This window comes from Lygodium microphyllum, chromosome 25 (assembly GCF_053477565.2).
Source record: "Lygodium microphyllum isolate KBCC chromosome 25, Lygodium_microphyllum_v1.1.10, whole genome shotgun sequence".
Taxonomy (NCBI): domain Eukaryota; kingdom Viridiplantae; phylum Streptophyta; class Polypodiopsida; order Schizaeales; family Lygodiaceae; genus Lygodium; species Lygodium microphyllum.
The window spans coordinates 134,099,829-134,127,827 of record NC_141159.1 but is presented as its reverse complement, the minus strand read 5'-3'; the positions used below and the strand labels follow the sequence as shown (position 1 = coordinate 134,127,827).

General features: G+C 41.3%; 1 protein-coding gene across 3 annotated transcripts in view; it reads left to right on the top strand.

Moving 5' to 3' along the window:
- Window positions 1-27,999, top strand: part of ASG2 (transducin family protein / WD-40 repeat family protein) — a 96,038-nt gene that overhangs the window by 49,219 nt on the left and 18,820 nt on the right. For 2 of the 3 annotated variants that reach the window (XR_015688605.1, XM_087666429.1), the window contains exons 9-18: window positions 12,641-12,746; window positions 12,846-12,967; window positions 13,186-13,356; window positions 13,453-13,563; window positions 13,704-13,815; window positions 13,930-14,273; window positions 14,374-14,464; window positions 14,987-15,082; window positions 15,169-15,239; window positions 15,339-15,466. Coding sequence is in view for 2 of the 3 variants with exons in the window: in XM_087666429.1 (XP_087522555.1) it covers window positions 12,641-12,746; window positions 12,846-12,967; window positions 13,186-13,356; window positions 13,453-13,563; window positions 13,704-13,815; window positions 13,930-14,273; window positions 14,374-14,464; window positions 14,987-15,082; window positions 15,169-15,239; window positions 15,339-15,466 (1,352 nt within the window). In the remaining variant the exon portion in view is untranslated. The remainder of the gene's footprint in view (window positions 1-12,640; window positions 12,747-12,845; window positions 12,968-13,185; window positions 13,357-13,452; window positions 13,564-13,703; window positions 13,816-13,929; window positions 14,274-14,373; window positions 14,465-14,986; window positions 15,083-15,168; window positions 15,240-15,338; window positions 15,467-27,999) is intronic. The other variant, XM_087666430.1, reaches the window with a different exon arrangement.

Below are 27,999 nucleotides of genomic sequence, written 5' to 3'. Positions count from 1 at the left end.
TGTGCAGGAAAGTCACCCTCTGGGATAGGGCCTCTGCCACTATAGGTGGTGCTTCCAATTGTGCCCTCACGGTCTTGTGTGGTACTGATGGTTTATTCTTGATCAGCCGGGAGATCATCATTACTAGGGGGCATTCCATCTGCTTCCATCCTTTGTATCTGTCCTCCCCTTCAGGCAATGATTGATCTTGTGTGGTTTGCCGTGTATGGTAGACGCTAGACCCCCATATTGGGACCCCATACAGAAGTGTTGGTGTGACCAAGGTATCAAAGAGCCATAGCTTCGTATAAGGTTCTTGAAATTGTAGATGTACACATTAGCTGACCAACTGGTTGGGAAGCCTTCACATAGTGTCCTGTTGAATAGGTGGGCTAAGAGGGGGGCGATTGTATTTCTAGCGAATGAGAGGTGTTTTGCTACTAGTCCCGCGTGGTCCTGGGCCCGTCGACCATTCTGGAGTTTGTCAATGGCATCACAGACCATTTCGGTCCTAAAGAAGGTGGATGCAGTTGGCCTGTCCTTTGAGAGAGCAGAGAGAAAAGCTAGATTGAGCTGGGCCATGCTCAACTAAGCTTTGATATCATGTTAAAAGATTGGATCTAGAGCATGGCTATGGTGGCTTGAAGAGAGAGAGTGAACTCATGAAGACATAGAGTTGAGGATAGAATGTCATCAAGTGAATTAGGTTCCATGATTGAGACTTAGACTCATAAACACAGTCTTGTGTGGTTGGACAATGACTCAACAAACTCTCAACTAAAAGGACAAAAGTACCATCATATTACTCTACTCATCTTGCAAGTACAATGCTTTATAGTAGTTGGGTTGTTTCACTCTCCTCGTTGTTTCACTCTCCTCACTGTGCATATGGGATTCAGGACATCTCCTCTTAGAGCATACATCATTTGTCATTTCTCAACATTTTGTTGATTGATGAGGGTGAGCCTCTGACATTTAGAGTAGCACATTCAATTTAAAACAAGAGAAAGTGGGAGCTTGCTATGCAGGAAGAGATAAAGTATTTGCATGCAAATAACAATTGGGAGCTTATACTTTTGCGTAAGGATAGGAACACTATCTCTAATAAATGGTTTTACAAAGTGAAATGTATTGATGGGAAGCCCAAGTACAAGGCACGGTTGGTTGCTAAGGGCTACACACAAAAGGAAGGCATAGACTTCCAGGAGGTCCTTTCTCTAGTGATGAAGATGACTACACTCCGTGTTTTATTTGCTCTCACCGTATCCTTGGATTTAGAGTTGGATTAGATGGATGTGAAGACTTCTTTTTTTCATGGTGACTTGGATGAAGAGTTGTACATGAAACAGTCAGAAGGATTTGCCATTCCAGGGAAAGAGCATTTGGTTTGTAAGCTGAAACACAGCTTATATGGGTTAAAACAAGCCCCTAAACAATGGTATAAAAAGTTGGATACCTTTATGCTCAACCATGAATTTAAACGTAGTCATACAGATCACTGCTTGCTCACTAAAAAAGTTGATGATGGAAGTCTTATTGTGGTGGTCTTATACCTGGATTACATGCTGATTGCAAAAAAGCATAAGAGTACTTTGAATGCTCTTAAAAGGCAGCTGAGTTCAGCCTTCTCTATGAAAGATTTGAGGGCAGCTAAACACATTTTGGACATGCACATCAAGAGAGAGAGAGAGGGAAGCACTTGTTTCTCTCACAATACAAGTACATTAGCAAAGTACTTGACATGCTTAATATTGTTGATGCTAACCTTCTTGGTGTGCCTTTACCGCCACATACAAAGCTTAGCAAAGCTGATTGCCCAAAGGATGATGTAGCTGTTAGTGCTATGAAGGGCATACCTTATGCATTAGCTTAGGGATCTTTAATGTATACTATGGTTGCAACTCGCCCTGACATTGCTCATGTAGTGGGAGTTATTAACAGATTCATGTCTAACTTGTAGTGACCGGGAGCCACGAAGATCGAGATAGTCAATGTTCGTTAGCAACAACGAGGCAAAGAGTGAGAGGGAGCATAGTAGAGAGTGTGCACAATTTGTGGGTACAATGACGAGTGTACCACTTTAGGTTTTTAGATAGATATATATGTGTAAGTACAAGTGCTAAGGGTGTGTTCACACCCGAGTACATTAAAAGGCACGAGGGCCTTTATTCCCAACCACCTCCCACCTAAAGGCAATGTGCCTCAAGAGGAGAAAAGAATCAGCTAAGTCTAGGTATGTACAAATCTGAAATACATATATCTATCCAACTCCCATAATTTGTTGGCAATGAGCAAACCGCTCTGTTGGAAGACCCTTTGTGAGAAGGTCTGCAGGATTATCATCTGTATGCACTTTGACAAGCTCAATGCTTTTGCTGTCAAGTACATCTCTAATGAAGTGGTACTTCACCTGTATGTGCTTTGTCTTTGCATGAAAGACGGGATTCCGTGCTAGCGTGATAGCACTATAGCTATCACAATGGAGAACAGGTAACTTTGTGATGGTAGGCTCTCCCACTAGATGTGAAAGCCATAAAGCCTCCTTGCATGCCTTAGTGGCAGCCACATACTCTGCCTCTGTAGTAGACAATGCAACACACTTTTGTAGCCTGGAGATCCAGGAGACTGCTCCTCTTGTGAAAGTAAACACATACCCAGAAGTGGACTTTTTGCAGTCCGCATGACCAACATAGTCTGGATCGGTAAAGCCAACAACAGATGCCTTCTGCTTTTCAAAGTAGATGCACAACTCCTTTGTGCCTTTGAGGTATCTCATAATACCTTTCACTGCTTTCCAATGCTTTTTTCCAGGGTTTGCCATGTATCTGTCAACCACTTCCATTGCAAAGGCATTGTCAGGATGTGTAGCAACCATAGCATACATCAAACTGCCAACAACTGAAGCATATGGTATCTTGGCCATTTCAGCCTTCTCATCATCAGATGTAGGGCTGTCCTTTGCACAGAGATTCATAGGCTTTGCAACTCCATTTTGGGGTGGATTATGAGGGGCAATGAGCTCCCTCTTTATCCCTTTGCTGTCAGAAAATGCCTGAAAGGCCTTGGACACATATTCCCCACCATTGGCAGAGCGAAGACACTTAAGTGTATTATCTGTCTGATTTTCAGCCAATGCCAAGAATTTTTTAAACTTGTCAAGCACTTCATCCTTGCTACGAATAGGACAAACCCATAGCTTTCGTGTAGCATCATCGACAAAGGTAACAAAATATTTCTTTTCCCCTAAAGATAATCATGGCATCTGACATACATCTGAATGTACTAACTCTAGAGGAGAAGATTTTAGGGAAATAGACTTTTTGTGAGATGTCTGTGCATGTTTACCATAAACACAATGATCACAATGCTAAAAATCAGCAGAACGAAGACAAAGGAAGTAACCCAAACGAGAAAGCACTTTCATTCCTGTTTGACTCACATGTCTCAACCGGCCATGCCACAAGGAAACACTTGGTTGCTCGGTCACGGCAACAACATGATCACTCACACTAGATACATGGAGAGGATACAAGGTATCACTTTTACAGCCTCTAGCAATCACTCTAGATATACAGATCTTCCATTTCTCATCACCAAAGGTGGTATGAAATCCATCATCATCTAGCTGCCTTGTGCTAATCAAGCTCTTCTTGAGCTGAGGTACATGCCGTACATGCTGAAGTATGAAGACAGAACCATGCTGAAACGGCAATTGCACATTGCCAATACCTGCAATGTCATATGCATAGGTGTCCCGAAGATGGACAACACCATGTCGACCCCCTGTATAGGCAAAGAACCACTACGATGAGGGGTGACACGAAAGGAAGCACTTGAATTGAGAATCCAGGTATGCATGTCATCATCTGTATCTGCAAGTAAAGCATGTGCACCAAAGTGTGAAGAGACCAAGAGTACGTCATTCCCATTGTCACTGTCATGAGTGACTACATTCACCACTTCAATTTTGACGTTGCTCTTCTTAGGTTGACCCTCTTTCTTCTCTTCCTTGCTATCATCTGTCTTCTTGGCCTTTCCTTTCTTTCTTCCATTTGTAGCAGTCACGTTTGAAGTGACCCTTCTTGCTACAATGATGGCATTCAAAATCTTTGCCATGTGATTTACTGTGTCCCTTGCTATCAGATTTGCCTTTCTGCTGTGATCTGCCCCCAGTATGCAAAGCACTAGAAGACTTACTGGATGCATTGTTTTGCCAATTCATTTCTTCCATGAGTAGAGCACTCTCTACATTAGCATGCTAAAGAATCGCATTAGAATTACTCATAGCAGTTCTGAATGTATTCCAACACTCTGGAAGAGTGCAAAGCAAAAACGTAGCCTTAAATTCTTCATCAATCAAGAATATCAAGGCAACCAATTGGCTGAAAATGGAGTTAAACTCACTCAAGTGAGTAGACATTGCTGTACCCTCTTTCATACACAAATCCATAAGCTTTTTCAGCCAATACACTTTGCTTGCAACATTGTTCTGTGCATACAGTTCTTCTAGTCGAGTCCATATAGCACATGTAGAATCCAAACCTTCAAAGTTAAGCAGCAAGGTATCAGAAATCGATAGCTCAATGGTTGAGCGTGCAAGCTCATTCAACCCATCCCAATCGTCTTGTTCTATATCTTCGGGTTTTGCCCCTTTTGTCTTAATCGGCTTTGCTTGCTTCTTTTGCAACAGGATATTGTAGCACTGTTTTTGCCAAACTGCAAAGTTATGTGCTTCTCCAAGTTTCTTTATGTGCATGAGATGACTGCTGTCACTACTGCCAACCATGATTCAGCCCAAATGTGACAAAAAATTCAGCAAATGCAGGCCCAAACTGTCACACAAGTGACCAAGGTACAAAAAAGTACTAACCAGCAATAAATGACCACGTAGAAGCAGAGATTTCAGATCTGTAAGAAGCACCAAACCTTGTGCTACAGCACTCCACAACAGATTACAGCTGTTCCAAGGACAAATACATCCACATTACATGAGAAGACCCAAAATTTACCTGCAATTTCTGTTGTACATGTACCCACAGGCACAAAATTTGACACGCATGGTCAAAAGCCCCAAAATTTTTGTGCTCAAAGCATCAACCATACATCTGCACCATCTCTGACGTGCATAGAATAGGCCAATTTTTCCAAAATAGAGCAATTTCAGCAAAACACCTAAGTTTTACTAACCAATCTGTCTAATACATGTTCTTGAACGCAGAAAACGGGCAAACTTAGCAAAATTCACAAAATTTTGCAAAAGCCCCAAATTTGTCGGGTCCAAATGTGCACCAATGTTAGCCAATCTGACTCAGCTGAACAAAATTTCACCAATATAGTAAAAGCCCCAAATTTTATGGGTCCAATGTTGAGAAATTTCACACAAATGAGCAAAATTTCAATAATTTTGGCAAAATTTTTAATTGAAATTGCACACAATGTTTGCAATTTCTGACGCAGATGCCTCAATTTTGCATGAACAACACTCAATTTGGAGAAGCCCTAAATTTATGGGCTTAGATCGCATGAAAATTTGAAGGTGTGTCTCCATGCGTGAACCCTCGGTAGGGGAATTTCAAAAAAAAGGATTTTGAAGATTAAAAAAAAAAGTTGAACGATGGGTCCGTTGACCCATCGTGCAGGTCGCCGCCTAGTCACCTGCCCGTCCCGTCGCGTGCTGACTGTCGCATGGTCGTTCGTCAGCGCCCCCCGTCTCGTCAGCTGGTCCCATCCGTCTTGTGAGTCCGTTGACTCGTTGCGCCTGGTGCTGCCCGTCACGCCTGCTGGACCGTGCCGCGTTTGTCGTTAGTGCCTCAAATCGCCCTGACTGTCGCACGCCTTGACTGTTGCCTACAGTCGGCTACCCATCGAGACAATGTGTCACTCGTGTGACTCCTGAAACGCCGCCTGTTGGTCCGTCGGCTGCCTCTCCTACACTTGTTGGACACTGACGTGTACCTGCTGCTAAGTCTCTCACGCTATCGACTATCTTGAGACGCGTGCACACCTGAGCTGTCTCTTGCCCTCTCTAATACCAGTTTTTAGTAACTGGGAGACACGAAGATCGCGATAGTCAGTGTTTGTTAGAAACAACGAGACAGAGTGAGAGAGAGCATAGTAGAGAGTGTGCACGATTTGTGGGTACAATGACGAGTGTACCACTTTCGGTTTTTAGATAGATATATATGTGTAAGTACAAGTGCTAAGGGTACCACTTTAGGGCCTTTATTCCCAACATAACTTGGGCAAGCCACATTGGGAAGCAGTGATGCATTTTCAGATACTTAAAATGTACACAAGAGAAGTGTATACGCTATGGAAAGTATACACTAGAGTTGCAGGGATTCTGTGATTCAGACATGGGAGGGGATCTTGACACTAGAAAATCCATTAGTGGGTATGTCTTTACTTTGGTTGGTGGGGCTATCTCTTAGTGTTTAAGGTTGTTGAAAATTATGGTACTGAGTACTATAGAGGCTGAATATATTTCAGCCATAGAAGCTTCTAAGGAAGCTATTTGGCTTGGTCATTTGGTTAAGGATTTTGGTCTTTCTTCACGTACTCCAATGCTTGGTTGTGATAGTGAGAGTGCAGTATGTCTGGCTAAGAATGCTATGTTTCATGCACATACCAAACACAGATGTTCGGTACCACTTTATTCGATAGGTCTTGGATGATGGCCTTGTTATACTGACTAAGATGAAAACCCAAGATAACCATGCAAATGTTCTCACTAAGAGACTTGTGAAGGCCCAACATGAGCATTGCATTCGATTAGTGGGAGTTGGTTAGCTTAAAGGTATCACTTCGGGCCTTTAAGTGGGAAGTTGCTAGGTGTAGAGATCCCTTTGTCTCTTTGGAAAGTTATATGGGTGTGAACACACCCTTATTTGTATGCTAACATGTAAATACATTTTATTCTTTGTGTACCATAATCAATCTTGTACACTCATCTTGGGATTCTCGTACTCGCACACTCAACATTGCTACTCCACTTCGGACTTGCACTCCCATTGCACACTCATCCCTTCATTGTCATCATCATCAGCTTGATTTGGTACATTCATTGACGCCGTGGGCTGCGTGCAAGGATTGACCAATCTGCTTCAGCTTTCTGGTTTGTATCGGCATTCTTTCTTGTTTAGTGCAAATTTCATTCTTAGGCACAAACTAGGCATCTAGAAGCATTAAGTCAGATCAATTTGCAACAGTAATAGTGGCTGTCCGAAGGCCAGATACATCATAATTGCTGCTGTTTACACATGTGACATGCTTCCTAGTAGGGGTTGAGTGCAAAGAAGTAAACAAGCACTTCTTGAAAGTAATGTGCTTTGATGCATCATTGTCAAAATACCATGTTTGTTGTGTTTCAGCAGCATTAAGTGTTGAATTAATCATAGAAGAATTGTAATTGCATGTGAGAAAATGCGTAATCCTTCTCTACCAAGTTGGTTGAAGCATCACCATCTACTAATTTGCTGGCTTATGCGTCTTGGACAGACAATTTGGAGTCTTTCTTCTTCTCCTTGGCCAATCTCTTTTTGAATTCATCAATATAGTGATTGGGATTCTTGCAATAATGGCATTTTCCCTTCTTTTGAGACTTACCTGAGTCTTGGACAACCTTGTTTGATGGCTGTCCAACATCACCCTTTTGTTGATTTTGTGCATTTTGCCTAGCTTTACCCTTGCCTTTAAACTTGGAAACCGTAGCCACATCACTTGAATGCATCGCAACATTCTTTCAAGGTGTGGAAACCAAGATATGACTTCGGGGGAGAGCTCAGTGTGCTGTTTACCGATTGAGCATCCTGAATAATCTCATCAACATTGAGCAACTGCTTACGCAAATCTTGTATATGATTAAGGTGATTTATCATGCTATCACCCTCATCCATGTTTACATTTGTCAACTCTCTACGAAGATAGGAGATCTTGGCCTCATTGCAGGCTGCAAACATACACTCAAGTATATCCCATGCTGATTTTGAGGTTTTGCAAGACCGAATGTGCGGAATGATGTCTCTTTTTACTAACAGTGCTATCAAAGAAAGTGCATGAGTATCCTTTGAATTCCATTTCCTGTGATCCTTTATAGGAGGGGGAGGAGGGGTGGTAGTAGGAGCAACAACATCAAATTGTCCTTGAGTATGACGCTGAGGTGTTTGAGGGGCGAGACCTCTTGGTCGGTGCAAGTCACCTATAACATAGTCACACAAGTCCTTGGCAACAAGAAGGTTGTGGACCATAAAACTTCACAACGGGTAGTTTGAACCATCAAGTTTGTTCGCTCGAGTGAGGACTCCAAGAATGCTACTCTAATCATTATTTCCTTGACGTGCCATGTTAGTAATGAGCAAAAATTTGCAGCCAAATACTTTGATGCTAAAGTATAATGTGTGTACTTCCTAGAGTACCAAAAATCCCATGGGATTATCAAACAAGTAACAAACTATCACTCTAATGCCAAAGTGCGCACAATGTCACCCAAATCAGCACTCAACCAAAAGAATAAGAGCAATGCACTATTGTACCACACCTGCCTTGTAATGGGTGCCCACGAAAGCACAAAATTTAGCAATTTAATGTAGATTCTCACCAAAAATTTTGAATTTTCCCAAAATTTTTTGCTCATTAACTACAGTTGCTGAACTGCTTATTTCTTGCCTTGAAGTGCATGCAAGGCAAAGATTCCAAATTTCTTTCTGAAATTTCAAAGAAATTGAACCAATTTTTACCCTACAACTCGAATTTTTGCTGAATGTCACCTTGTGAGTCAATAGGAAACAACTATTGAAATTTGCCTCAGGATGTGTGCTAGAGCCTCAAGACCCAAAAAACCCCAAATTTGTTGCACAAATCATGAAGAATTTGAGCAATGTCAGCCTTGTCGGTGAAGATTCTACGTGGGAACGCAAATCAAGCAAAAGCTCCAAACTTTTTGGCAGCACAAGTTGAGATTTAGGCTGAGATTTCATAAAATGTTGGGCCAGAGATCGAGCAAAGGTGGCTTTTGGCTGAATGGTGGCGGTGGCAGCAGTAAATGATCTTGCAAGAGGTGGCGCAGGTGAGCAGGGATGGCAGGTTTTTGCCGGCAGGTTTGCAGGTGGCAGTGCAATTAGCACGAGTGGCCAGGCAAGTGGTAGCCTAACAAGAGGCGGTGTCTATTATCAAGCGTAGTTGGTGCATGCGACTGATGAGCAGTTGGTGGCGGCCATAGTAAGAGGAGGCGGCACTCAAGAGCTGGTGGGCGTGTTGCAGACAACTAGGGGCAGAGGTAAATGACAGATGTAGTTGGCGGGTGCCGTGAGCATGTGTTGGCGGCACAATTTGGCGCAGAACAGCATGTAGGTGGCTCAACTGTGACGGTGGTGGCTCTATTCAAAGCACATTGACGAGTGGCCCAACTAGGCGGGCTGAAGGATCAGCTCGCGGCTCTTTCTTCCTCCTCTTCCTTGGGCTGAACATTGGTTGTGTGCAATAGGACCTTGGTGGAGTGGCATTGGCTAACGGTGGTTTAGAATCCGTGCATAGAAGTTGCTTTGATACCAAGAGTGAGAAAATAGGGCTAGCAATGGATGAGAGAGAAACAAGATAGTGATAGTGAGTGAGCTGAAGCAAGAGAGTAGAGTGTACTTGCTGAATTGGAAGATAGAGGGAAAATACAACACTAGTTTAGGTCATAGGTTGACCTAACCAGCCTTCTACCAACTAACTAGAGTTAGTCTAGTTTCTAGTGTCACTACTTTAATGTCTAAAGACACTAGGTGCACACACTATATTGATACTTGAAAAAGTGTCCACACCACACGAACGAAATACATTGGGCATTGTTCAGAATTACCAAATTCTAATACCTTTTGCCTTGTCCTTGTAAGACACAACGCATAGCCTTGTCCATTGCATGCCGTGTTGTTGAGTCCTTAAGTACCGGTGTATTGATCATCATGGGAAGAGCTAGGGATATTGGAATTAGAGTTTGTTCAATTAAGTCATTAAGCTCATTTCTCATTCTGGTTATAATCTACTTACTAGAGGATCATTCCCTTGGCTTCTTCCTTTAGGATATGTTTTGGGAAAACAACTATACATAAAGGGGGAATTGTGACATCCTTGGACAATTTAGTATGGTGCTTGTAGGATAAGTTACAATCTTGGGTTGCCTAGTGACTCATGTGAAAATCATCCTTATGCGAGGGTGGTCAAGTTGGGTCCTACAAAAAGGACCTAGGGGTTCATTTGTGCTAGGCCTTATGTGATGAGAAGGCTTGAACTCTAGGGTCATAGGCTATCATGTTTGCATAGCATTATAGGGTTCGCTGGTGGTATGGGATGCTAGCCCTTATGATGCGAGTGTGCCTTTGTTGTGCTGTTGATCCTAGTGAACCGGTTTGACTCTATTATTGGAAGGTGAGTTTGATGTCCATGACCTTTCATTCCATTCTATTTGTTGGATTCTAGGTGGATGTTTGAGGTGGGAATCATTCCCCCTGGAGAAAAGGTTGCTAACAATGAACATAGGGTTGCATCTTGTTGTGGATGGATCCATCTTGTCTGATCCGTACAGTCCAGTGGGATTTGCCTGATCTGTCTAGAATCCCTTTGATCCAGCCTGGATACAAAATGTTACCATTGGTAGTTTAAGCCAAAAGTGTAGCTTTGTTCCAGCCTGGATACAAAATGTCACCATTGGTAGTTTAAACCAAAAGTGTATGCTTGACTTTTCTAACCATTGCAACCCAAAATGGTTGTTTTTCAGCCCCTTTGTTTTGGCTGGCCCCAAAGTGCACTCTCCCACTTCACTCCCCATCCTCAAGCCGTCTACCTTCAAGATTCTTCTCTACTCCTCCAGGCTCAAGCTCTCACCTCAACCTCTCAAGGTCCATACTTCTATCGCTTTCTCTTCCTCTTCCTCTACTTCTCTTATGACCTCCTATTCCTATACCTCTTGCTCTCCCTCTGCCTCTCCACTAAAGGCTACCATCTCCTCTTCCTTTAACTTTGCCACTTGAAGCAACAAATTCAAAGTTTGTAATAGTGTTGAATAGCCTATACGTAACGGCTTACGACTCTCTATTCATGGGTAGCCACTCTCATGTTTAAACACTAATACTTTCTAGACCAACCCTCAATTTGTTATATTAAATGACTGTACAAAACATCAGATTTTATCTGACATTTTTTCGTGTACATTTGTTACCATACTAAGTCCACAAACTGGGTGGATTAGACAGAGTGTACCTAACTACCCTGGACAAACACACTACAATATAGTCTATATGCAAATTTCACTCTCTTTTGTGCTCTCTATCCATGGAGTATGCTTGCTGTCCAATCTTCTGACCATTCAAGCCAACCAATCCGACTTGGCTAGTGCATGACAGTTGGTTTTTTGTTTCCTCTTCCTCTTTTCTAGCATTTACTTCATGTTCAAGGCAAGGTAACTGCAAAATGTTTCACCCTCAGAATGTTATGTTTCAATATGCAACATATACCCTTGGGTAGGTCCTAATAAGTGAGAAGCCACATGAAACGGAAAAATAACACATTTAAAATACTCGATTCAGTAAAATTTTAATATAAATTGCTTTTTCCTCTTGGAGTTCAATGGGTAGGCTAAACATTTCATATTGAAAATTTTCATTAGTGAAACATGTTTCATGTTTCACCTTTCATGTTTCACCCGTTTCATGGTTACCATGGTTCAAGTGCTTGTGCACTGGTGGGTCTATGGTGCAAAAGAAGCCTCTAATGCCTTAGTGCACCTGTGTGGGGGCTTGTTGCAACGAGTGCACCAATGTCTTAGGTGGCCATCATTGGGTTGCGGTGCAATGTTAGGTGCACTAGGTGGTGCACAATTGAGGAAGGATTCTATGGATTGGTGCAAGAGTCCTATAAGGAGAGTTATGCCCTGTGGTTGCACTAGCTTGGTGTTGGAAAATGGTGCAATAAGTTAGTGTAAAAGTGTGTTGTATGCTCATATTTGAGAGGATCAAGCATTTCCCATATGTGTCAGATTCAGAACGAGTTTAAGGTTGTGGTAGCTCTAGGGTCATGCTAGGATTAGCACACAAAGTTTGTTCTATACTAGGCTGGCATTGAGACACACTGACCATACCCTTTGTCCTTCTATGCTCTAGTTCCAAAGCACTTTCTATGGGATAGACATCTCAGAGCTATCTTTTTACACACATTGTCCATTTTTTGTTCTTTCTGCCTAAGCAAATTTGGGTTCCGATTCTGCTTCATAAAAGGTGGTTGAGAGGGGTTTCTAGATTTATGACCAGCGTACCTTCATTTTTGGTATGTCCATATTTTAGGCTGGGCATCTATGGTTCCGCCGCGTCCCTCTCTCTCCCCCCACGGTGCCCGTCTCAAGCTCAGGACCTTGATCAATATTGCTTTCATTCACTATTTTTAACTGTGAGTGCCTTTCTCACATTGATCACATAGCTTTTCATGCATAGCAGCTTGATCAATGCTACTGTTTTCATACAGAGAGATGATTGTCTATTTTTGTGGCAAACATAATTCCTTGGGTGATCATCGCAACTGTTTCTGACTATGCACATGTGCTTTCTTTTCTTTGTTAAAGGAAAAAAGGAGGGGGGGCTTTTCACTTTGAGAGGGTCAACTATAAAGCATTTTTGGTTTGTGTGAACAGAGTCGATCCAGCTTGCATCTTACTCATGTGACGTTTAGTCCCAATGGTTTGGAGGTGCTTTTGAGCTACAGCGGTGAACATGTCTATCTGATGGATGCAAACAGTAGTGAGCTACATTATCCAGCCTTTGTATTTTAAACTATATAGAGTTGCCATTTGTGACAAGAGCTGCTAGTTGACAGAATTAATGCTTGCTATTTTGTAGGTAAAGATGATATTGTTGCATATGTGGCCAGTGATCTTCCTAGAAGACTTGTTTTGGAACCAATCAGAAATGCTGTTCGAAGTACTCCGACCGCAAATGTGCCCAAATTGACATCTTCAGAGGTGGGAGTTTATTTGCTTGATCATGTAAATCTGGTCATGAAAGATTTTTCAACGGATGTAGAGTTTATAGTTGAATGTTAGGAACTGGTGTGCATTTGTTTGTATGTCTTGTTCCTAGTATTGGCATCAGCACAGGTGTGGGTTGTGCTCCCACTTGACAGTGAGTGTAAAGCCTTGTATGCAGTAAGGCACTAAAACAGCATGGTTTGGTTTCGTAGCTGTCTGAGGTTGAGGGCTTGTTGCATGAAGCAAGAAATGCATTGAAGGAGGGGAACAATTACCTGCATGTAATTGAAATCACCAGTGAAGTTCTGGATGCTGGTGGCTCAATGATTGATTCAAACATGCGGCATACTTGTCTCTGCATACGTGCAGAAGGTTTCTTAAAGGTTTGAAGTAGGTTTGTTTTTCATTTCAGGTCTTCTTTGCAAGTGTTTGTTTATCAGAAGAGCTTCAGTTTCTAAAGCTTTTGAATGGCTTTACAGAGGCTTTGGAAAAATGATATACACATGGCTATCAGGGATTGCAACGAGGCACGTGCGATAAATCCGAACTCTGCAGAAGCTCATCGTATCATGGCTGATGCTTTGTCACAAGTGAGTAGAGATTGCTTCCTGGGTATACAGTAGGGAATCAAACAGATTTTGTACATTTTTTGATCTAGTTAAGAAAGCAAGTTTCATTTTTTTCGTGAAACAATTCTGTTTTTCTTATTTTATCCCCTCCCCTCTTGCAGCTTGGAAAGCACAAAGAGGCATTGGATTATGCTATGCGGGCAAGCTCTTTAGATCCCTCAAATGCACAATTATCAGAAAAAGTAGCTGCTCTTAGAGCTAAGCTAACTGCAGGTACAAAAAAGATTTACATTGGATTACCCTTCTTTCATGTTGTTCCATTTAACACAAAAAAACGAGAGTAATAAATTTTGAATAATTATTGTTTTCTGGATGCTTGTTTGTCAGCTGAAGAGGCAAGAAACAATGGAAGTTCTGATAGGGAAGCTACACAAGCAAGGCGACCAGCAAGAATACGCTCTTTATCTGACTTCATTTCCAGGTCAGATGTAGACCAAGGTGACTTATCACCTGAGAGCAGGCGATCGGAGAGAGATGAATCTGATTATGATGATGATATGGAGATGGAAATGGAAATAGAGATGTTAGTGGGGGGTGAAGATGAAAGAGACAGGGAAGCTGGAATGCGTCAAGGATCAAGCTTGAATGTAAGGTTGAGAAGAAGAACTGACAGCAGCAGAGAGAGAAGTGCAAGACCTCCTCCCAGTCTAGCAGATGGTGAATTATCACAGGTATGTACAAATAGCTGCACAGCAATCACAGGTTCCAATGAGACTTTTTCAGCTGTTGACTATTTCTAATCATCTCCAACATGTAATGTGAATTTCGCAGACCGAGGTTGCTATAGATATGCGGCAGCGGTATGTGGGGCACTGCAACGTTGGCACGGACATTAAACAAGCCAGTTTTCTTGGAGAGAGAGGTAGAACCAACAACAAAATAACTATGTTTAACTGTTTTGCTAGTTAGTTTGTTATTCTTCTTCTAGGTGCAGAGTCTGTCTTTTTTCCTAATGCACTTTGATCTAACACAAATACTGTTTAGTGTGGCTGTTCAATTTGAAGTAGTTTGGATAACTTTCAGTTTTATATTGGGATTTCTCGGGGATTGGTAGGTTGTTAGAGTGAATGCAGAATTATCTGCATAACTAGATGTCTGTAAGCTCAGGTGAATCATGATCTCATATCTAGAGAATGTATGGCATACTTGGGTATTGTTCAAATACTAGTGCAAATTTCAAAGGAACTTACTGAGATAATTGACCTAACTTTCTTCATATTGCAATTCGGTTTTGTTGGTTGAGGGACTTATTGCGGAGGACTAGTAGTTCAACTTGTTGCGAAGCTGTCCTGGTGACCTTAATGGGTCTTTAGAATGATTGCTGTTGTCTTACAAGCCCGTTTCAGTAATGTCAATAGCTTAGCATTATGTTCTTATCATGCAGGGGATTACATTGCAAGTGGCAGTGATGATGGTCGTTGGTTCATTTGGCGCAAAAAGACAGGCAGGCTAGTGAAGATGCTCAAAGGAGATGAAAATGGTACATACAGAGGAGTATTTAAGTTTTAAGAAAACGACTATAGTCAGTCTTCATTGAGTATGTTTTGATATGTGGGTTCTATACAGTTGTGAATTGTGTACAATGTCATCCGTTTGACTGTGCGGTTGCTACGAGTGGCATAGACAATACAGTTAAGGTATGTCAAATGCTGTAGCATGCCCAATGTTAGTTTTTCATCTTTACCAGAAAACATGGTGCAAGCTATTGACTAAAAAGAATTCCCACATGGCTGCAGATGTGGACACCTTGTGCGCAAGAACCTTCAGTAGTAACAGGTGGAGTAGCTGGCCCAGAAATTGCAGATATATTACAAATCATGGGAGAAAATCAACAGAAGATGCGTCGGCCCCGAGAAATTGGCTTGTAAGATGAACTTGCTTTCTAGAAAATGATTATACCTAAATTTTACTGTGAGATAATGCAAACAAATTTTCACATAAACACACTATTACAAGGAGTGGGTTTTAGTTGATTCGAATATTTAGGTATGTCAAAGGCGAAGCATAAACCTTGCTCCCCCCCACCTGCATCACTGTGGCCAAGGCTCCTTCATGCCTTCTCAACACCTTGCACCTGCACTTTCCCTTCGAACAATCTCTCCCCCCCCCCAATCTCTCTCTCCCCCACACCCCCCCCCCCCCACCCCGGCCCGCCCTGGTTGATACTTGCATAGAGCAAGGTTTATGTCAAAGGCGAAGCATAAACCTTGCTCCCCCCCACCTGCATCACTGTGGCCAAGGCTCCTTCATGCCTTCTCAACACCTTGCACCTGCACTTTCCCTTCGAACAATCTCTCCCCTCCCCCCCCCCCCCTGGCCCGCCCCGGTTGATACTTGCATAGAGCATGGCCGTTCCCTGTACTTTTTGTGGCATGCAGTTCTTAGGCAAGGATATACTTCAAGCATGCAATGGAACCTTTGGGTCCAACACCAGTAAACTAGATACTGCACCCAAGACTACAACCTTGCACATTGTTCTTTTGTGGAGTGACTTGAGTTATTGCGGGCAACAGAGGAGTATGAAGAGATTGAGGTCTTGTGATAGGTAACTCCTCCCACACATGGCTTTGGGATTGGCTTTACTCTACCTTGCACATGGGTATGTCAGGCATTGTGGAGGCTAGAATCTAGATTGATGGTGCATGGTATTTTCATGGCTCTCATTTGCAGAGGCTATAGAAGAGCTCATTGATGGCTTCTTACTGGTTCCAAGAGAGGCTTTATCTACCATGTACCTTGGTACAATGCTTCAATATGTTGAATTTCTAGCACTACCATGGATTTCTCGAGCACCTGATCACTGGCCTCTTGCTAGGACTAGCAGTGGAGTTTCACCACGTGGTGGTCGACTGTGGTTGCTTGTTGGGGATTGTAAGACATTTGGTCCTGATTGCAACTCAAGGCAAAGTTAAGATAACCCAAAGGCGAAAACCAATTTACAATAGTTAATATGTAATGTATATAAAGTATAGGCTCTGACAGTCCAAGTTGTGCACTATCTAGTGTAATCCCGTACTCCATATCTGCATAACCTATCCATTTGGAATGATTAGTTTTTGCTCAATACCACATAGGCACAAACGTCCTAGTACGTGCTCTTGAACCAATTTCCACACTCATGGTGTTGTGCACTCACAATCCTGCTGTAGTCTCACCAAAGATGATCTCTCTAGATCAGATTTTACTGAGGAGTAGAGAATGATGTTGATAGTCACGATCAAGATTTCTTAATGATGTGACATGTAAAAAGGATACCAACCAACAACTCGAACACAACCCAAGGACACTATCCAAATACCTCCAATCCCAAAAAGAAAACACTACGCTATAGCCTAGGACCTAGGTTAAGAACTCAAAAGGGTTGATCCTCGTATAAAATGAAAAGTACAACCTCAATGTAGCTCAAAGCTGGGTACAACAACACACTCTTAGGCCACGATTAGGTGGAACTTAGTGTATAAGGGGCCAGGGCATTTCCACAATACAACTCACTCAAAGGTGAAAAAAATGTTAGTAATTCTGAGAGGAAAACTCTTGGGAATGAATATAAGCTTAGGTATCATAAACATAGAGCAACTATCATCAATTGACATAATAGCACCTTCATACTCATAATCCTTATTGAGAAAACAAGGCTTTTGATCCACAACTCACAAATCAATAGCATTAGCACCACAATCTTTTGCAATCACCTCGAGGGGGCAAGCAAAAGATGTTGGTTAAGTCTATTGGGAAGATCTTTGCTTTGAAGTCTCGTTGATCTTGCACAAGTTACCACCAATCCTTTAGCCAACTCCACGAGCACTCTCATAAGATTGCCGAGCCTTTGACATGAGCAGCCCTTTCCCCTTTCCCCTTGCGCGCGGCCAAAAATCGCCCACCACACCCCCAATTATAAGATCTCACCCAGCAATTCAGGCGATTCAGTGATGCCCCAGACACAACAGAGGGCATAGCCTCAGTCCACATAGAGTAGCTTTTGGGTTGATGCCTCTGAATAGCTGGTATGAGGATGCTAGGAGGCCAGAGCTTGCCTCTACAGAGAGGTAGCCTTGGGGTCCACCACCCACAGATAGGTGCAACTACTCATTTGATGCCTCATATGGTGGAAGAAGAGAGTATTCTTGGCCTAGTTGGAGCGGGATCTAAACCAGCTATTCTTGAATTAGGATACTAGATAGGCATGGAAGCTTTTTAGAGAGCATTGTCTAGTGATGCCCATTACATCCTTTGATATATTATCTTCTTGCGTAGCTTTATTGCTTGGGTTGGTTCGCGATCTAGCTCAAATTGTGTGGTAAATTCTTGCGTGTTATGCACCCGTTTGCTATTTGTTTTTTTCAATTATTTCACAAAACTGGAATAGGAATGATGTCTAACTTACATGTGTTAAGCATATTGCTAGCATCGGTTCTGGGCTAGGAACAAGCCCAAAATTTTAATGAATTTTGGCCATATGAGGCAGGTTGATGATGATTTCTTAGTAAGTTATTAGCTCTTCTTAACAATTGTAAGTGGAATTCATGTTACAGTCTGGATATTGAGTTATCCGGTCAGAAGATAAGCATGGGAACCCTACTTATGCTAAAGGCATTGCTTTTGAAAAGACTTTTTATTTTAGTTATAGTCTTACCATAATATGTTCTTTTTGGCAGCGTTTGAAGTGTTGGCCTTAAATGGAGTTTTTAAGCTTAATGTGAAAATACTTTTGTCGTTTTAATTGATGACTTTGCTTGCTGATTGCATGGAACATGGAGAAGTATGGAGCTAGTCTCTACATGCTGACAGGTCCATCTCCTCTCCTAGATCCACTGGAGCTCTACCTAGCGACTTCTACTTTTTGTACAACGGGTAGGGTCTGGAATGCCATTGACAAATTGATTAGAGGTAGGGCATAAGATCATGATGGATTAGTGACAGAGCACTTGATCCATGATAGAGACTTGGTGGAAGGATCACTAATTGGCATGTTTAACAGAGCGATGTGCGAAGGCTTCCTAGAGAGTTAGAGCACTAATCCTATTGTGCCTATTCTCAAGTTGGGCGACCTTGCGTTACCCAATAATTATTGGACTATTGTAGCTGGCCACAAATTGGCCAAGCTATATGCCTCTATTCTTGAGTACCGGTTGAGTAGATGGGTAGAGATGCGGAGCATGAGAGCACAAAGACATGCAAGCTTTATGAGAGGCTTTTCTACACTAGATATCATCCTCACATTTAGACCGATTATTGAGGAGGGAAGAGTCCATAGCCGGTGGATCTACTGCTACTTTTGTGGATTTTTGCAAAGCTTCTAATACTGAGAGATAGGTTGTAGCATAAACTACATGTCATGGGAATACCTAAGGAGCTTATTAGGAGGATTCATATGATTGGGTTATTGGAAGAGTATGGACACATGAACGCCTCTTAGCACCCATCCACTCCAGAATAAGGGTATCCCCTTTCTTAGACATTGCTTGGCCTTCATATTGATGAGATCTTTGGTTACATCTCTCTCTCTCCGGGTTGGGGGGGGGGGGGGGGGGGATATAGAAGGGCCCCACTAGCTAGTACTTAGATACCTATCTTGCTGTATACAGATGACATTATATTGATAGTTGATTCTCCAAGGGGGTTATAGAGACACTTGGATGCACTATACTCCTATGCGCAGGATAGTAGGCTGTTAGTGAACCTTGGTAAAACCAAGGTCATGGTGTTTAATACCACACCAGAGGGTCAGGATATTAGCACCTAAGCTCACCAATGGGCAATAGATGGAGTATGTGACTCTTACACATACTTGGGAGTTTTATTTATAGGCCTCACCTTCTCTATGAGAGAGGCAACAAACACAATTTGACTAGGGGGTATGTAATACTAGGAGGCTTGGAGAGGATGTGCTCACAGTTCTTTTAGTCAGATGCTCTCCTAGTAATACTTGATATGTAAAACTTTTAGTTGTGTGCAATGCTCATGCTTAGCCTTTAAACAGACAAACCCAAATCTTCCTAGAACAATCATCAATAAAAGAGACAAAATATGTAGCACCATCCAACGATTTCACAGGCATACTACATACATCAGAATGCACTAAGTCTAAGACATTGGACTTACGGGAGACACTGGAGTAAAATGAAATTTTCATTTGCTTTCCAAACTGATAGTCATTACAAAAATCAAGCTTAGAGCCTTTTCCATCAATCCTCTTCAAAGAGGTAAGGACATCAAGTCCTTTCTGGCTCATATGGCCTGATCTCTTGTGCCACAACTCCAAATGACAGCCAATTTCAGCAACTGCAAGAAACTTGCCATTCAAAGCTTTACAGTGCAAACAATACAAATTGCCCTTCTTGGTTCCTTTTGCAATCAACATGGAATCCTTTTTCGATTTCCACAAACCACCACCAAACAATGTAGTGTAACCATGCAAGTCAAGCTGACCAACATATAGTAAACTCTTCTTGATGCCAGGCAGATATCTAACATTTTTCAACACAACTTCTTGCCCATTATCCAAAGACAAGTGTACAAGGCCTGTCCCATCAATGCTGCAAGCATGGTTATTTCCATGATATACTTTTCCATAACTACTTGCATTGAATATAGCAAAACACTCCAAACAAGGAGTTACGTGGAAAGAGGCACTAGAGTCTACAATCCAAGTTTGAGTGACACCATCATCAATCGACAAAAGTGTATCAATCACATTAGCCTTGGTAATCTGCATATCCTGCATGTGACATACAAGGGCGTTATAATCTACTACACATAGTACATCAGCCTCTACATTCGAGAGGTCCTCTATGACTACACTGGAGGCCACATTGGCCTTTTCCTTGCCTTTGGTTGCCTCAGATGCATGTGTCTTATTCTCTTTATTCTTTTTGTCTCTTGCATTCTTTTTTCTCTCTTGTTCCTTCTTGTAGTATGTGCAATCAGGCTTCTTGTGGCCCTTCCGACCACACTGATAGCAAGTAACATCACTCTTTTCCTTTCCTTTGCTCTTGCTTCTACTTCTCTATCCAGCCTTTGCATTTTTCTTTTCAGCCCTACCTTTAACATTGTAAGCTGAGTTGCTGCCTTCTCCACTAGACTTATGTCTAATTTCTTCATTCAAGACTGAACCCCTCACACCACATATGAGAGATTGGGGTTATTATTAAGAGAAACTACCAAGGTCTCCCATGAATTAGGTAGTGTCATGATCAGAACCCTCAACTTATCATCAAAATCCAAATTAGCATCCTTGAGCTGATTTAAAATACCAGTAAATGCACTTAAGTGCTTAGTTACAGGCTTGGACTCATCCAACCGCATATTCACCAACTTGTGCGTTAAATGCACGTGATTAACAGGTGTGGTGATCTCATAGGTAGTTTTCAACTTCTCCCATATTGCATGACCAGTATCTAAGCCCTTAATGTTTGTCAAAATGTCATTAGTGACACCCATCTTTATATAAGCCACAGTCCTTTTGTTGACTTTGGCCCATTTGCATCAGACATTTGTGCAGGCTATCTTCTTGTAAAGCATCCTCACGATCCTTTAAGAACAATATGCCTTGCATACGGTCTTTCCAAAGGTCAAAACCCTGACCATCAAATCGTTTGATTTCCATCAAACTCTTAATGTCAGAATTGGAAGAAGTTGCAGCCATTTTTATTACAAACACAACTGTAAATGCACTGAACTACAAGAGCACAAGCTAAACCAACAAATACACTAACTGCTGTTCTTGCCCTACCAGTGATAAACCTTTGCTGTTTTTACATAAACCAGCCACCACACGGGAAATACTGCAGAAATTTACCAAAATCTGCACAAAATCCCAAATATCCAGGTCCAACAGTGCGTAAATGTCAGGCAATTTGACCTAGCTAAGCAAAATTTCATCAATATATGAAAATCCCCAAATTTTCCAGGTCTTATGTCAAGAAACTTTACTCGGATGAGTCCAACAAATTTGGCAAAATCCCCAATTTAATTGAGGATAACTTGCTCAATGTTTGCAATTTCTGACACAAATGTCACTATCAAGCATAAACAACATCAAATCTAGGAAAAACCCCAAATTTTGAGAAGCAGATTTGCACAGATTTATGATTTGTGCTTATGCGTGTGAATGCCTGGAAGGGGAGAAATAAAATGAACCGAAATTTCTGAAAAAACAAACAGGGCCGTTGACTTGCCCATCTCTGATAAACATCAGACCGTGTAGCCCAACATGCATGCTTCCTCCATTTTCTATTGCTGGTCCTGATCGCGAGTAGTCCGTCTCGTCCGCCTGGTCGTTTGTTGACTACTGTGTGCTGGTCCTAGTCATGAGTGCCATTTGTCTCGTCAACTTGTTGCCTAGGCCTGTCCGTTCACGTGCGACTATAGGCTACACCTATCAATTGCGCCTGTTACTTGCTCTTGTCACGCATGACGTGGCGTGCAGTACTACGTGTGAGTATTCCACTGATGGTTGATACAAATGCTCATGTCAAACTGGACAGCTCTCTTTCCATCCTTGCTTCGGATCTGTGCATAAGCAAACCCATAATCTAGAACCTTTGTCGCCATCCGAGACTCAGCAATAAATGGCTACCCCAAAATAATAGGATAAGCCACAAGAGTTCTGTACAAAGAAATGATAAGACTCACCCACATCTCCAATAGAAATCTTCAAGTTTGAACAAGCGGCATATAAATCTCTTGCAGTCTACCAGTATCATATAAACCTCACACTATGACATTAATCTCAGAGCCATGATCCAAAAGAACAACACAAGGAGTCTCTGTCTCGCCAAGCTTGACTACAATCTCTGTAATCGCACGAGCCCAGTGACTACAAGAAAAATGGCTTTGAGGCACCAATCTAGGCGCATCTTTGCTCTCATCATACTGTATGGGCTGAAGTAAAGGATGAAGAGACTTCTTGGACTACATACATAAAGCTCCATCTGTAGTCTCCTCATCAGAATCAATTTCCTTAATTTGCAACCCATAGAGAATAGCCTCGGCAACAACTAAAGCCTCTTGATGGATCATTTCCTGTGTCAGTTCTTCAATAACCTGTCGTTTTCTTTTAATGACGTCGATGATAACATTATGAAATTCTCTTTTGGCAATCCGCAAGACTTCTCCAAGAGTAAATTCAATTTTGCATTAAAGAATCCGATTCTCAAGTACTTTTTCAAGTCCTTTAGTATCATGAATAAATTGAATGTCCAAATAGTAATGCAAAGATCCCAAATTCGACATTTCAAAAGTTTGTTGTAAATTTTCCTTTAATGCTGAAATCAGATCAACATATAAAAATGTGAGTAGAAGATCATCTACAGAAGGACAAATGACAACAATTTCCCTCTCTTTGCATACGTAAAGAGTAGACTCTGATGGATTGTTAATGAACCCTTGGTGGAGTAAAAAGGCATCAATTTTTGCATACCAAGCTCGTGGAGCTTGCTTCAAACCATACAAAGCCTTTTTTAGCTTGCATACCAAGTGTTCGGATCCCTCAACTGCAAAACCAATGGGCTGTTGTACATACACTCGTCTTGAAGTTTCCCATGTAAAAATGCAGTTTTAATATCAAGCTAGTGGACAATCCAATCATAATTGGCAGCCAAAGCAACCATACATGAATGGTAGTCATAGGAGATGTAGGAGTAAATGTCTCCTCATAATCAATGCCCTTCTTTTGCGTGGAGCCTTTTGCCACAAGCCTGCCTTTGTACCTATCAATGGATCCATCCGCCTTTCTTTTCAGCTTATAGACCCATTTAGAACCAATGGCTTTCTTTCCAACATGCAATGTCACTAAATCCCATGTTTGATTCTTCATGATAGAATCAAATTCAGCTTGCATTGCTGCCATCCAATGCACACTCTGTTATGCATCCTCAAAACAATCAGGCTCCTCATCATCAAGTGTGTGTATTGCCATAACAAACTCCATTGTGTTAGGATGATCATACAGTAGTGCTTGTTTTCTAATATGACTAGCAATATGAGCATCCAAATGACTATCTTTATAGTTTGCAAGTACCATCTAGGCATTTGCCTAGCTTCTTGATTATGCACATGCTCATGATGAACCTCAAATTCAGCATCTTGCTGAATATTCAGATCTACCGTCGGCTGAATTTTTGCATTGCTTTATAGAGCAGCTGTTTGAACCTTTTGTTCTTTTACTGAAACTCGAGCTGTATCAGCAAAAAAAAAAAGGCAGCAGCCATTTAAACACATCATTTGCAGCCTGATATGTGTCAAAACCAGCAAGAGATAATTCTGATTTTTCATCAAAAATCACATCTCTACTGACAAAAACTTTATTGGAAACAAGATCATATAGTCTGTATCCTTTGCTCTCATTGCTGTACCCTACAAAAATGCATTTGATGGCCTTGTTGTCCAACTTCTTTCTTAATACTTTGGAAACCCAAAAGTACGAAAGTGGCCAACTAAAGTTTTCCAATTGTTCCAAGCCTCAAAAGATGTAACATTTTTTAATGCCTTGGTAGGGTATCTGTTCAAATTGTGACAAGAACACATAATTGCTTCCATCCAAAAGCCATATGGCAAATTTTTAGCTTTCAGCATACATCTGGCCATCTCCATGAGTGATTGATTCTTCCTTTTTGCAACCTTATTTTGTTGCGGACTATATGGAGTAGTATACTGATGGGCAATGCGTTTCTGCTTCAAAAAATTAGTTAGTAAAGAAGATGTATTTCTCCACTTGATCGGAAGGGAGACTCTTAATCCTGCAGGTAGATTGATTTTCTACAAGTGTAACAAAAGCCAAACAAGTTAACATCTCCATGCAAGCATACCATAACTCTGCTTGTGATATAGCAGGAGTAATAGTAGATGCCAAATAGACTGATTGATCAATCGAATAAGCATCTAACCCATAGAGTCCATGACATAATATGCCAGTCAATACCAAAGTCAAGAATTTCTTATCCTTGACCATGTATTTTTCATAATCAAATTTCACCTATATACCACACTTTGTTAAATGCGAAATAGACAACTAATTCTTTTTTATCCCTAGCACATATAATGCATCTTGTAAATGGAGAGTAGAGCCATCAATGGCTTTCAAGATAATCTCCCTAACACCTCTAGCAGGGTAAGATGCATTGTTGGCACATTGCACATATTTGCAAACATGAGTTGCAATAACAGAGGAAAACAAATCCCTGTGAGATGTAATGCGCTTAGAAGAACCATTGTCAAAGAACCAAGTGCTAGTATCCTCAGTAGAGCTAAATGCTCTATCAGTCCAAGAAGAATCATAACTACAAGTGTAAAAACAGTAGTCATGGTCAACAACAAAAGATTCGGACTTTGTAGTAGTAGAAGGTGCATAAGAAACAGACATCCCTGACTCCTCCTCCTTAGCAATGCGCTTCTTACATTCCATGATGTAGTGACCTAGCTTCTTACAATAACGGCACTTGCCCTTCTTGGCTTGCGTGTCCCCTTGCTTCTTTTTGCTTTTTGAAGTATCTCAACTTCTAGAACTTTGCGAAGCATTTCTAGACTGGTTGCCCTTGACCTTTTGTCTCACCATAAAGGCCTACAACATCCACCCCACTGTTCTTTCTTGTGGAAAAATTCTCATGGTGAGATTCAAGGCTGTGTGAAAGGCCAAATAGGAGGGTGGTAAGGAATTCAAAGTACTAGAGATCATTTGTGTATCAAAATAATACTCATCGATATTCATTAATTGCTCATGCAAGTCATGAATTTTGTTAAGATGATCTTACATGGCATCACCTTTATTCATCTTCACATTCTCAAGCTCCTTTTTTAAGAAAGAGATGCGTGTCTCATTTTTTCCAGTAGACATTTGCTCAAGTATGAGCTGTCATGAGGACATGTATTTTTGAAACCTCACTTAACATGTGGATTAATTTTTAATCACACAACTAAGTAAATTTTGCACATGTGAGGTGCAATTTGGATTAGAGTAAATTTACGAGCTCGGGACTCCAGAAAATTACGGGATGCCAAATGTAAAAGTTGCTATAGATTATGTTGCATAGGTACTTGGTGGTATGTGGTGTCAATTGTTGGCCTAGGGCATTCATTTGGCCATAAGTGTCAGTTGGTGACACTAAAGATGTGGCATTTAAAAGTATCTAATGCCGATCTAATTGTCAAAGATGGCATAGAGAGACTTGGGAGTGGAAGATGCCTAGCTAATTTAATTATTGTCCAGTCAGATTATTTTTCTAGGCACCGAAATAATTATTAGATTAATTTTCAGTAATTAAAGTCTGAAAATTAATATTTAATGATGGATAATGTTGGAAAAACCATTTGGAAAGGTTGACACTTGGCAAACTTGTCCATACAAGCTGGTAAAAGATTGAAGAAGAGGAAAAACGAGATCATTCTTATTGTAACAAATGTGGGAGAGCTGTGAGCAGCCATGGCCAACCTATTTTCAGCCATTGTAGCCAGCTACAAGTGAGTTTTGAGGAGGTGATTGCAGATTTGTGTTGAGAAACACGGATCTAGAGCTAGTTAGCTATGGTGGACGCAAATCAAACACATGATACATTATCAAAATGAGAGATTGTAACTCAAGTGAATTAGGTTCCAAGATAGATTAGCTTGGACTCATAAACACAATCTTGAGTGAATCAAGTGGATAGTTCTATTTCTTGAAATGAGTGTCAAGTACATGCCTTTATAGCTTTTTTGTGTTGTTCCACTCTTCTCACTGTGCATATGGGATCCAGGACAGCTCCTCTTGGAGCATACATCATTTGTCTATTTCTCAACACCCCCCCTCAAATGATGAGTCCCTACACTTGCTGGCTTTTGCCCCCCTTACATGATAACATGGCCCGGAAGACTAGCTCATAGGCAGCCTAGTCAAGTTAAAGCTTGAGACTTTACATCTTGGCAAGGGTTTTACAAATCAAATCCACTAAGGAAAAGAAAGATTCACTATGAAAGATACAATGAAAGTTCTTCAAAACAATCTATCAGAGTTGTTGATGGTAGTGGAAGCATATTCTTCTTCTTCTTTTTCTTCCATGTATTGGTTCTGGTGATGATCACTTTGCAATTGTTGGGCTCTCTTCTTGTGGAAACATTCACTGGCTACATGGCTAGTCTTACCACAATAGTGACATGTAATCCGATCCTTGTTATTGTTGTTGATGAATCCTCGACCTCTTCCTTTAGGTCCAGTAGCTCCTTTGGTGTACAAAAGATTTTCCCTAGATGATGAGACATTGTCTTTTGCATTCTTGGTTTTTACTTTGCCTTCTTCATCGAGTAGTGAGTGCTCAATATCTTTAAGTGTGAGGCTTGGAACATTACTCAAAGTGGACACAAGATTTTCATATGGATCCTTGTTTACACTTGCAAGTAGTACGGCTATTGCTTCATCTTCCTCAATATTCTTTTTAAGAGATGCAAGTTGAGTTTTTAAACTCTTAAACTTATTAATGTGTATGGTCATAGAAGCACTGTCTTTGATATCCAGTTTATAAAACTGCATGAGAAGTTTTACCTTTGAATTCTTTGCTTGAGTACCAAACATTTTATCAAGTTCCTCCCAGGCGGTTCTAGCATTTCTAATGCCAGATATATGATGTAACACATCATCACTTAATCCCCAGGCAATGATGCCTAGTGCCTTATTATTCATCTTCTTCCATTCTTTGGATTTGAACTGGTTTTCTTCAACGAACCCGTCTTCATCATCTTCCTTCTTGTTATCTGCATCATCTTCAAACAAGTCCCATAAGTCTTTCCGCATAAGATGGTACATGGTCTTCTCCTTCCAGGCATGGAAGCCTTCGCCATTAAATTTTGCTATATGTTCCACTTCAGTCATCTTTAGTAGGAGGTCTTACCGCGAGAACTCTCGGGCAGTGTCTATCCTTTTACAAGAAGATTGAGATTTACAAGGGATTCGATAACTGTGCAAACAAATAATTTCATGTGGGAAGGTCTTACCAATTGGCAATCTTGCTCAATGGCAGTGTCTAATCCCGATTACAATGTTAAAAATTTATATTGAATTTTAGTGAAGGTTTGAATGCAACCAGAGGTATGTGTGAACGAGGTTCTCAAGAAGGGACTAGTATGAATTCTTTCTTAAAATGGATAAAACAAGGTGTGAACAGGGCTTTGATAAGGTAGACTTCAAAAACCTTTAATGATAAGGTTTAATATAGTAAAAAAAATATGTCATCTTCTGCATTCGGTGGTCAGCGTCAATTCAGCCGTCGATTATCCTGCCTTAATCAATGGCTTCCACAGGCATACTTTATGCTCGCTGTTTCGGCAGTCTTCATTAAGTTTGAGAAGGAGAAGATCAGCAAATGGCCTTAAAAAAAAAACTCGTACACAGAGCGCCTGAATGGCAGATTTGCGGCCCTCGGGCTTGCA